The following is a 12,600-nucleotide window of genomic DNA, read 5'->3' as shown; positions in this document are numbered from 1 at the left end:
TGTCAAGACACATAACTATGTTTTAAGGCTTCACTTTGATGAAGCATAGATTTGGTAATTTGGGAAATGGCTTGTTGATCAACTACTTATTTTTTATTACAATCTGATTTGATAAACTCCACCCACAGGCAGAGTTTCAAGAAAAGTTAAGCATAGCAATTGCCTACTGGGCAATGAGGATGTAAAGCATTGCAGTTCCTCAAAACAGCTTTTACCTTCCAAGACTGGTTTATACGTTGCTCTGATTTGTGAGATGCTTATTTAAAAGAAATTAAAACTTATTTCTCTCTTCATAATCAAAGTTTGCTTCGAATCTTGTTATTTACATCTCTGATGACTGCAATTACAAAAATTTTGCCTGTTCCTTGGAAATGCTGGAGAACTGGCAAGATTTTTGGAAAGATTTTTAAATCCACTTTTATAGAAAAAGTTTATATCCATGAACATTTGTTGTAAGTAATAAAAAATGCACTGTAAAAAAGGATTTGTTTATGAAAACATACAGTATTAAAAAATATAATAAAAATCTGTGTTAGTGCTCTCTAAGAAAGGTTCTTCAGTTCTAGACTGGCAGTATTGCTGATTTAATTTTTTTTACATGATATAACCAGTAATATTCAGAGGTTTCTTTCTCTTGTTGATCTGGCCACAAAAGCATTAAGACAATCTCCCATGCCCTTCTGGCTCTCAGAAATATTTCCATCACCCAAGGTTTCAACAGCAGACAACATGAATAGTCAGTTAGGGTGACAAAGCTGGTGACAGGGCTGGAAGGAATGTCCTATGAGGAGCAGCTGAGGAATTTGTGTTTGCTCCTTTGGAGAAAAGGAGGCTGAGGGGTGACCTCACTGATCTCTACAGCCTCCTGAGGAGGCGAAGTAGAGAGGGAGGTGCTGATCTCCCTGGTATCCAGTGACAGGATGCACTGGAATGGTTCAAAGCTGCACCAGGGGAGGTTCAGACTGGACATTAGGAAGCTTTTCTTTACCAAGAGGGTGGTCAAACACTGGAACAGGCTTCCTAGAGTGGTGGTTGATGCCCCAAGCCTGTCAGTGTTTAAGAGGCATTTGGACAATGCCCTTAATAACATGCTTTAACTTTTGGCCAGCCCTGAACTGGTCAGGCAGTTGGACTAGATGATCATTGTTGGTCCCTTCCAACTGAAGTCTACTCTATTCTGTTCTCCTATCCATAATACATATGTAGGAGACTGAGGAACATTTGGATAGTAACACCACAGTATGCAGTCAACTGCTTTAGTTCAAGCAGTTAAACTTGTTTTTATCAGCATCAAAACTATACTTTTTAGAATATAATGAACAAGACTGTATAACAGTCTTCCCAAAAAGGTAAATTAATTTAATCCACACATCTTTAAATCAGATGCTGAAGCATATGGTCTTGTATCCTTTATGGAAATAACTGTATTTAATGAAAGTATATATGATCATATTGAACAGATAAATTACCCTTTGCCAAACTTTATTAGAAGAGTACATTAATTAGTAGGTATTAATACACTATTTACTTTTTATGCTACAGTTCTTAAATTTATCTCATACTAATTCCAATTCCCTGAGACTATTAATTGGAATCTAAAAAACCCACAAAAACCCCAAAACATAACCAAACAAAACCCCATATCCAGCTGTACAGCATTTTGAAAAGTACAACAGATAGTAGTTAGAAATAGTTCTGTATAACCCTGATTTTACAAGACCAAGCTAAATGGGAATTGCATTTCATGTCACAAAGTTCTATTTTACTTTCTAATTATCTTAACCACACATGTATAAAACTTTACTTTTTGGTGTCTTCCAGATGTTTGCCAGAATTTAGGTCTAAACAAATAACTTGATCACAAAATGTAAGAAAAAATTATGTATGTAAAATCCAACCTGAAGTTTTGGGGAAAGAAAATATCAGAACATGAAGAACAATCAACTTCTAAGACAAAGAATAAAAACATGATTATTTTTTTTTTAATTTTTAAAAAATTACTCACCAGTAATATAAATGTAAAACACTTACCCTCTTTGCTTATCTCTGCAACTGTAACCCATTCCAAGGTAATATGAAATCCACTTCCTTTTGTGTCCAATTCATCTTTCTCTACCCTAAGCAGTAGCACAGCTACTGAATGCATATCGGATTTTACAAATGAAACACTGTGTGCTATAATAAATGGACTTCCTAGTTCTTCATTAAACACAATCTAGAAGACAAAATTGTAGTACAAATCAGTTAAAACTGGAAGTCTTGCTCTTTCTCAGCAGTGAAAGGCTTCAGTGAATGTCAAATGAGTTAAAGTTTGCTTCCCACAAACCTCTGCCAATACGAATCCACAAATGTCATACATTTCTGGTTCCTCCTTCCTTGTCTATCAAGCCACTGTTCTGAAATGTTTTTTATTATTATGTTATAAAATAATTATAAGGGCCCATTAAACAGAGCACAAAGATCCACAAAACTCTGCATTATGGTTGTTGACTGCTACAGTAAGTAGAGGTGCAACAACTGATGAACAGAACAGGATCCACAAACACAGCATATCAACTGGGGGCAATGTCTCACACTCAGGATGAAAATGCAGGCATTTCACTAAGGCCCTCACTATTTCTTTAGACACTCTAACATCCTGAAAATCTTTGTAGACCTTAACACGTGTAAACAAGAAGATGAAAAGGTCCAATGTATTGCTGACAGTATTTAATCATCAGCCAGTACTGAGAGGCAGGGGGTTATTTGGCCACTATCTTTACAAACAGATTCAATTTTCGTTCTTTATAAAGTTTTATGAAGGGGAGTAAGAAACAAAAACATGTAATTAAATGAAGGAGTATAATATTCATGTTTAGGAGGAGCTAGGTTTAGAGGTTTTTGAATTTTTATGTATATTGTTTGGAAAAGTCCATTTGATATTTGGACAGGACTAGGTAGGCAGAGTTTGTAAATATTACTGTCATATTGAAAGGCTAATAAGCACCACTGTAAACATGAAATAATTTCATACAAAGGACTGCACATCTTGTAACTTGAGATGTTTAGCATTTGGTACCTACAGCTGGAGGATTTTATTCTAGAAACTATGTATTTCAGCTTTTCTCAAAAAAGTACTAATTCAGCAAAAACGTCAAAATTAATCTAAACAGCATTTATTACCAACCATCTAAAGAACAGGATGACCTATTTCCTAGTTACTGAACTCTCAAAAGATGTAGGAGAAGGAGCTAATTCATGATGTTGAAATCTTATACTTCAGAACATACACCTGAGTTCCTGCCAATAGTAAAACCTTCTGGATTGCTTAGGAAACTGCCCTCTAATAAAGAAAACAGATGCAGAATGTGGGTACTTTATACCACATTCGTCTTTCATGAATAAAGAGGAACTAACCACAGACCACAAGACTCACAGTAGCTCAGGTAGAAATGTAACCTAATTATATCTGTTGTGTTCAAATAGGATAATCAATAACATTGTTAGTGTAGTAAGATCACTTTGATGTGGATAGAAAAAATGTTCCTTATCAAGACTCTTTAAAATAATTAATTATGAAAAGAATTTAATAACAAAAACCATAAAAACATACTTCAGTTACAACCGTCAATTTTAAGCAAAAATATTAAGCACCAATAATTTGCCAGATCTAAGTGCACAGTATGAAGATTTTTGCTACTGGAGTGGAAGTGGAGATAGTATTACTTATATTATACCTGCTCTGCAGGTAACCCTCAGTGTTACTTATCAAAGCTTTTTAATCAGCAGTTTTGTTTAAGTTTTATTCTAGTCTCTGTGGTTGTATTTTTAAGAGGGAGCAAATTAAATGGTGAATACTTTAAGCACAATTACATCTGCACAGACAAACATCACACTAACTTAAATATGAAAGTAGCTTTAGCATGATTAACAATAGTTTCAGACTTTTAAAGAAAATACGGCCATTTGAAACAGCAAACCATGAAAGACTGGGGGGGAATCCTAGACAGACACATATGAATAGGGAAGGGAAAGGGGAAATGGTTTTCAGAAAAAGTTCAGCTAGACAAGCACTTAGCCACCTATTCAGAAACAATCAGTAAGACATATTATTCTTCGATCAAAAGGCTGTTCCCTTTCAAACACTTGAATTTTTGTTATTTTGTGCAAAAAGAAATCATTGTCACAAAAATCAATTATTTTTATACTTGAACACAATCCAGTATCAGTGATACAGAGTTATGATTTAAGGCTTAATTCTTCACATTACATACATGCAATTCTCATTAGAAATGCAAGAATAAGAATTATTTGGTAGATGTACAGTTCTTAAATATGTTATTGCAAGACCTACCTCCCACTTTTCAGATGCACTGTTTCCACGCTTGCCTGATTTAATCAAATACAGTCTTCCTGTACCATCAGAAAGGGTAACCCATGTGGAAGATGAGAAGTGTACGGAGGCACAAAGGCGATTATCATAAGCTGTCAAGTCTGTAGGTAGCCTGAAAACTTCCCTTGGTTTCTGCAGAGCAGTGTCCTATAAGCAAACAGTCACACACTAAGACTTTATGAAGTATTTATCAATTTCAGTAAGAATAAGAGTAACAAATCTCAGCAGCAATTCATCAGTTTCTTTGTGCAGTTGAGAGTATTTGGGAAAAAGCAGGTAGCAAGCATCTTTCCCACATATGTGGAAAAGGTGGTAGAATTTCATCATTGCGCTGGTTTCTATTTACTGAAACCATGAAGTGTTCTATAATTGATATTTCAGCACTCTATTTTTTCCTTCCATTTTACAGCACTAATTACATTTTGCACTGAAAAAGGCTTTTCATTTCTTTTTCCCTAGCAACCCCATATAATTAATCACTTACCTCAAATAATTCTAGTCCCAGTAAATATTTGGAGATTTAAAAGAAATGAAAGCCACTAGTTCATAAAAACTTTCTACATTAAAAAGAATTTTAGCCTATTCACTTAAACAACTGGTATATTCAAGCTGACATATAATTTCTCAGCTCTCCTAGAGTGGTCATTTTATTCAGTAAATTAGAGAAGTAACAACTGTGATTAACTAGCAAAGAAAAGCTGTACTAATTAATATCATATTTGCAAATAATGTTCCCATCCATAATTATATTACACATCAGGATAAATTTATTTAGCATACTCTATCAGTGGCACACTGCAATCTTATCTTTCAAGCCGAACTACAAGCATGGATAGTTTTTCGGCATGAATAAACAGAGATGCTACGGTGAACAAACTGCACAGATATTGTAATTCTCCAGTGAAGAACAGACCTGGATTTTTTAAAAATAATACGTATCACTAAATTTTACCAAAACCCCCCACCGAAACAAATAAGAAAAATTCACTATCTCTTGCTGTATAAACTTCACACAAATCAGCCTGCTTGAATAATAGTGCAAAATGAATGTTATATTACCAATTTTATCTATAGTTCTAGCAATTGTTCTCCACTTTAGCTCTGTGTTGTCTTCTTAATTTCCTGTTAATTCTAACAGAAGAAACTGCTTTTGTGCTGTAAATTGGATTTCCAATTGTTGTTGTTAAGTACAAAGGCATGTCTTCTAGAATATCTTTTAGGGATTATTCTTTATCTTGTGCCTTCACTCTCACAGCCCTTTCTTTGCTGAATTAGGTTTTGTAACTCTGCTCATTTGGCTTTCAGAATGCCAGCAATGCCTCTTCCTTTACTGATTAACTGTGATTTACCTCCCTTTTCTGAGTTGAAGTGATCTCTAAATATTCAAGACACTTGTTAGAAAAAAGACCTGACCAAATCTTTATGATTTAAAAAGAACTTGGTATCACAGTTTAAAAAATGGTCAGGACATGCTTTATCAGTACTACATTTTGATCAGCTACTTACAAAGTAAATCAGGCTGCAGCATTAAGGGCACAAACAAAGTATTCTTACAGAAAAACATAAGATGCAAACTGGAGATTCAGCAACTTCATGGTCACATCTTTATAATCTTTCAAATAACTGAAAGAGAACTTAATTGTTAAAGTTTTTCAACTGATCTAAGTAGCTGCTAAATAAAATGGGCGGGGAGTCTGTCACAAGTGGGGTCCCCCAGGGTTTGATACCAGGCCCCCCACTGTTCAATAACTTCATAAATCACCTGGATGATGGAATTGAAACCACCCTCACCCCATTTGCTGATGACACTAAAGGTAATGAGGTAAACATGTCATAAGGGAGAGCCATCTTGCACAGAGACCCAGGTAGCCTGGAAGAGTGGGGTAGCAAGAACATTGTGAAGATAAACAAAGACAAATGCAAGGGCCCACACCTGAGACAGAATAACCAAGAGCCCAGTACAGGCTAGGATCTGCGTGACTGGGGAGCTGCCTTGCTGAAAGGGACCTGGGAGTCCTGGTGGACAACAAGCTGAACATGAGTCAGCAGTGCGCTGCTGCAGGAATGAAGGCCAATTGGATCCTGGGCTGTATCTGCAGGAGCATTACTAGCAGAGATACAGATGTGATCATCCCACTCTACCCAGTCTTGTCTGGCTGCACCTGGAGTACTGTGTCCAGCTCTGGTCCCCACAGCTGAAAAAAAGATGTGGACAGACTGGAAAGGGTCCAAATGAAGGCCATGAAATCAAAGGGCTGGAGAACCTGCCCTGTGGGGGAAGACTGAAGGAGTTAGGTCTTTTCTCCCTGGAGAAGATTCAGGAAGGACCTCATCACAGTACTTAAAGGGTAGCTACAAAGAGGATGGAGGCTCTCTCTTTACAAGAAGTTATACAGAGAGGACAAGGGACAACAGGTAAAAGTTGCACCAGGAGAGGTTTTGTCTCAACATAAGAGAATTTTTTTACAGCGAGAAGAATCAATGACTGGAACAACCTCCCCAGGGACATGGCAGAGTCCTCACCACTGGAGTTTGCAAGTCACAACTGGACGGGGTGCTGGCTAATCTCATCTACGTTCCTTTTCCCATGAAAGATTGGACCATACGGTCCTCAAAAGGTCCCATCCAACCCAGGCTGTTCTGTGATTCTAAAACATATAGTGGCACTTAACAATATAATTTTTTAAAAAATCACCGCCTTGTTCCTTATACTGATTCATAGATCTCAGGATCTGATTAGAGGTCTCCAAAAAGGTCTTCCAGTAACAACAAAGAGAACCAATTCCTGTGGTTTCTGTCCTGTATCTTAAAGAAATATTTCTCATGGTTATGGTCCTTTCCCCTCATCTTGGAGACAGTTTTATATACATATATATCATAAATGAAACAAAATCAGATACAACAGGTTTCATAGGTATTTTGTAGGCTAGTGCACCTACATATATTTGAATAAATAAACAGTCATCTCTGGAAGAAAGGTGCCTGACTAGCCTTCACAGATCAACATTTCCCTTTTTAGACTCAATCTATCTTCTTAATCCAATAACAAATGGACTATGTTGAGACATAACTAATGGTCATAGAGCAAATTAAACTATTTTCAGTTTTATTTCACTAGACTCATTTCCAGTCAGTTGATCCACAATTATTTTAAAAGCTCTACAAATCAAAAAACTCTGCTTAACAACAAGGAAATTCTTCCCTTATTACTAAAAATCAGCATTAGTGTCACTAAAATGAAAAGATATTTAAGTAGAAATTATTTTTTAAAATAGAAAAATGGAATTTGAAAGAAAAACATCACAGGGACAGTTCTGAAAATATTAACAAGTATGTAAAAGGAAGCACAAACAAACATAAGCTTATTTTTGTACTGAAAACCTAAGGGGGGGAAACAAGTATTTATCTATTCTGTGCCACACAAAATACACTCTTACTATACTGAGGGTGGGCATGAGATTAAGAAATAGCAGTGAAAAAGTATCAGATTAAAACAATGTCTCATTACAGGCCCTGCAATTTCAGCCACAAATTATTATAATATTTTCTAAGCATCTCCTGTCCCTCAATTTTCACTCAAGCAATGGATAGCTTGGGGGAGAAAGTTATCTCTATACGTATCTATTTATGTAACTACTAGAGTAAAAGAAGTAAAAGAAACTCACTCATTCTCATCTATGAAATAAGGCGGCCAAAAATATACATACAAGGCATCATCTTTAAAAACAGTTCTTTGCCCTTGTGCACGTGTATGCAATACAGAAAGGGCACATTTGTGCATGCAAAGCATTCTGTGGCCCCATTTATTGAGAATCCTGTATTTGAGAGGATTTCAAATCCTTCATATTTTCCAGATGTTATTAAAATCAGATGTGCATTTAAAACATGTTCAAAGGTAAGCAAGAGAAATTGGATTTGGGTAAGTACCGTTTTAATAAGCAACTGCAAAAAAGACCAGATGATGAACAGATAGTCTGCTTGCCTTTTGGGCCTACTTGAATTCGTATTAGAGATTACTGTGTACTACAAAAAGGCACAAGGGCTATTATGAAACCTGCAATGAAGAAGATGCAAATTTGTTTTTTAATTATTAGAAGCATTCAGGTCACTTTGTAGATTCAGTTGTATCACCATGCCCCTTGAACTATTCCACTAATTTATAATGCATTCAGGAGGGGAGCATGAAAGAATTAAAAACCAAAACAAAACAGAACTAAACAAACCCTGAACCCAAACAAACCAAACAGAAATCCCACAAACATTAGGTACAAAGAGTTTTGGCTTCCTCATCTTTTACTTAATTTTAAGCTTTCACTGAAAGGCAGTGTTTTCCACAATAAAAATGTTCCATTGTAACTAGCTATGTTACAATAACTACTGTGCCTAGGGAAAAACAAAACAAACAAAAACAACCCACCAAATCCCATGCATTTTATAATGGAATGAAGCAGCATCATCCCTGTTAACAGTGGTTTACAGGGCTATACTATGCAACACTATGGAAGACCACACTTTTGTTAGCCTTCAAGTGAATCTTAACAGTATGCTTCAAATAGGTTTGGATGTAACATTAAAAAAAATTATCAACTATCAACCATTTAATCTTCTGAAGCTTGTAACAGATTTATCAGTACTGAGCACTAACATCAAGACTTGATATATCTCCTAAAAAAGTAGAAAAAAAAATTTAATTACACATTACAAATCCTCCCTCTCAATAGGCAATTTCACTAATTTAACTTCAGGCATTTATTAGAAAAGTCTCTAATCTCAGTCCAAAAATGAAAAGGATGGATTTACTTGAAGCTGAAACAAAGCCTGCCCTCAAAACACTTCTGTCAGATTTGTGTTTTGACTTACTATTTCACTGATCACCAGCTGGTTAACAGGGTTTAACAATAACTCTCTACTTCAGAAGTATGAGTGGATGCTGAGATACTATAATCACGTATTGTACCAGCAAGAACTGGCTAAACCAACTACAGTCATTTTAACAGAATTTGTGTTTACTCACTGAAATTAGGTTTAAATGACAGCAGTGAAGTTTCTTTAAGAAAAAACTAGATGCGGTTTCTCTTCAGACCCAGTTCTTCATCTTCCTTCACTTCTCTGTAAAGATTCTTAGTTTATTTAACTGTCTTTCACTCCCAACTCATGTAATCACAGAATGTTTGGGGTTGGAAAGGACCTTAAAGATCATCTAGTTCCACCCTCCCCTGCCATGGGCAGGGACACCTTCCACTAGCCCAGGTTGCTCAAAGCCCCGTCCAACCTGGCCTTGAACACTGCCAGGGAGGGGGCAGCCACAGCTTTTCTGAGAAACTTGTCCAGTGTCTCACCACCCTCACAGCAAATAATTTCTTGCTTGTATCTAATCTAAATCTATCCTCTTTTAAGTTTCAAACCTCATCCTATCCCTACACTCCCTGTTAAAGAGTTCCTCCCCATCTTTCCTATAGGCCCCTTTTAAGTACTGGAAGGATGCCTTAAAGGTCTCCCTGGAGACTTCTCTTCTCCAGGCTGAACAACCCCAACTCTCTCAGCCTGTCCTCATCATAAGGGATGTGCTTCAGCCCCCTGATCATCTTTGTGGCCTTCTCTGGACTTGCTCGAATAGGTCCATATCCCTCTTATGTTGGGGGCACCAGAGCTGACACACTACTCCCAGTGGGGTCTCACAGGGGTGGAACAGAGAGGGGGAACAACCTCCCTCAACCTGCCACTCACAGTTCTTTTGATGTGGCCCAGGATACGGTTGGCTTTCTGGCCTGCGAGTGCACACTGTTTGCTCATACTCAGTTTTCCATCCAACAATACCCCCAAGTCCTTCTCTGCAGGGCTGCCTCAACGCACTCATCGCCCAGCCTGTATTTGTGCTTGGGATTGCCCTGACCCATGTGCAGGACCTTGCACTTGGCCTTTTTTAACTTAATGAGGTTTGCACAGACCCATCTCTCAAGCCTGTCAAGATCCCTTTGGATGGCACATCCCTTCCCTCCAGCATGTCAACTGCACCACACAGCTTGGTGTCATCAGTAAACTTCCTGAGGGAGCACTGAATCCCACTGTCCATGTCTCCAGCAAGGATGTTAATCAGTGCTGGTCCGAATACCAACTCTTGAGGAACGCCACTTGTCACTGCTCTCCACTTGCACATCGAGCTGTTGACCACAACTAGAGTGTGACCATCCAGCCAATTCCTTATCCACTGAGTGGTCCATCCATCAAATACATGTCTCTCCAATTCAGAGACAAGGATGTCACGTGGGACAGTGTCAAATGCTTTGCACAAGTCCAGGTTACATCATTTGCTCTTCATTTATTCAGCAATGCTGTAACCCCCTTGTAGAAGGTCACCAAATTTGTCAGACATGATTTGCCATTAGTGAAGCCATGTTGGCTGTCACCAATCACCTTATTTTCCACGTGCCTTATCATAGTTTCCAGGAGGATCTTCTTCATGATCTTGCTGAGTGAAGAGGTGAGACTGACAGGCCTGTAGTTCCCCCTAGGTGTTCTTTCTTCCCCTTTTTAAAAATGGGGGTTCTATTTCACCTTTTCCAGTCAGTGGGAACTTCACCAGACTGCCACAACTTCTCAAGTGGGATAAATAGTGGCTTAACCACTTCATCCACCAGTTCCTCAGGACCCACGGATGCATCTCATCGGGTCCCATGGACTTGTGCACCTGCAGGCACCTTTCACAGTCTCAAACCTGATCTTCTACAGTGGGCAGTTCTTCATTTTCCCAGTCCCTGCCTTTGCCTTCTGCAACTTGGGTGGTGTATCCGAGCACTTGTCGGTGAAGACTGAGGCGCAAAAGTCATGGCGTAGCTCAGCCTTCTCCATATCCCAGGTAACCAGATCTCCCACCTCCTTCCGGAGAGGGCCCACATTTTCCTTAGTCTTCCTTTTACCACCTACATACGTACAGAAGCTTCTTGTGTTGCCCTTAATGTCTCTAGCCATATTTAATTCTGTCAGGGCTTTGGCCTTCCTAACCTGATCCCTGGCTTCTTGGGAGAGTTTCTCTGTATTCCTCACAGGCTATTCGTCCTTGCTTCTACCCTCGGTAGGCTTCCTTTCTCTGTTTGAGCTTGTGCAGGAGCTCCTTGTTCATCCATGCAGGCCTCCTGGTGTGTTTGCCTGACTTTCTCTTTGTTGGGATGCATTGCTCCTGAGCTTGGAGGAGGTGATCATTGAATATTAACCAGCTTTCTTGGGCTCCTCTTCCCTCTGCAAAGTCAGGCAGATCAAGCTAGGGTGTACTCTAGTTGCTCAGAATAAGGCAGCCAGTGTTATATTGCAATTTTCATGAAGTAGCCATAACAAATGCAAAGCTTCATTTTTATGGAAAATCAAAATAGCTAGGCGTTTGACACACATCTCTGAGCAAAAAATGTCCACACCCAGCATTCTGAATAGCAAAGAGACAAGTATTTAAAACCCTGATATAGATGTCTAAAAGATTTATTGTTCTTCACTTCATCTGCTTCCTTATCCAGAATTCCCATTCAGTTTCTGGTGCCACTAATAGTTGTTCTGAATTGAAGTTAATGGAAAGTTACGGAAACAGCATGCCACAGCTAATTCTTACTGGAATTCAGAAAGATGAAAATATAGATACCATTAAGGGTTTTAATGAAGTGTGAGAAGAGTTACTGCTGCCACAATTTCTATACTCCATTACTGGAATATAAAAAGAAACAAAGTTTCTATTTCATTGGGGATGAGCCTCTTTAACCAAGCAGTAAGCTACAAGTCAAGAGGGAATGGCCTCAAATTGCACCAGGGAAGGTTTAGACTAGATGTCAGGAAGTATTTTTTTACAGAACGGGTTGTTAGGTGTTGGAATGGGCTGCCCAGAGAGGTGGTGGCGTCCCCATCCCTGGAGGTGTTTAAGAGTCGGGTCAACATAGTGCGGAAGGATATGATGTATTTGGGAACTGTCAGTGTTAGGTTAATGGTTGGACTGGATAATCTTCAAGGTCTTTTCCAACCTAGCTGATTCTGTGATTCTGTGAAAGTTGTCTTTGCAAGAAGAGTTGAAGGTCTAGAAATCAAGTCCAATATTTAACTGCTGGTGGAGTAAACTTTGAATATTTTCCAGCTATATTCCAGTATTACAAACATCAAGCAATTAAAAAAGTCGAGTAATACACAAAAAACCCCACAAAGATTAAAAAAAAAACCAACTCAGTAGTCCTGTCACTACACTAGTCAGTGGG

General features: G+C 38.3%; 1 protein-coding gene across 4 annotated transcripts in view; it reads right to left on the bottom strand.

Moving 5' to 3' along the window:
* Positions 1-12,600, bottom strand: part of NUDCD1 (NudC domain containing 1) — a 55,002-nt gene that overhangs the window by 28,660 nt on the left and 13,742 nt on the right. For 3 of the 4 annotated variants that reach the window (XM_074898521.1, XM_074898525.1, XM_074898524.1), the window contains 2 exons: positions 4,334-4,519; positions 2,032-2,215 (listed from right to left, as the gene is read on the bottom strand). In XM_074898521.1, coding sequence (XP_074754622.1) covers positions 2,032-2,215; positions 4,334-4,519 — 370 coding nt within the window. Of the gene's footprint in view, positions 1-2,025; positions 2,216-4,333; positions 4,520-12,600 lie in introns of all 4 variants that reach the window. The other variant, XM_074898523.1, reaches the window with a different exon arrangement.

The sequence above is a fragment of the Athene noctua genome, chromosome 2, assembly GCF_965140245.1.
Source record: "Athene noctua chromosome 2, bAthNoc1.hap1.1, whole genome shotgun sequence".
Taxonomy (NCBI): Eukaryota; Metazoa; Chordata; class Aves; order Strigiformes; family Strigidae; genus Athene; species Athene noctua.
The sequence above is the reverse complement of the archived record's forward strand: the minus strand, read 5'-3'. Positions and strand labels throughout refer to the sequence as shown.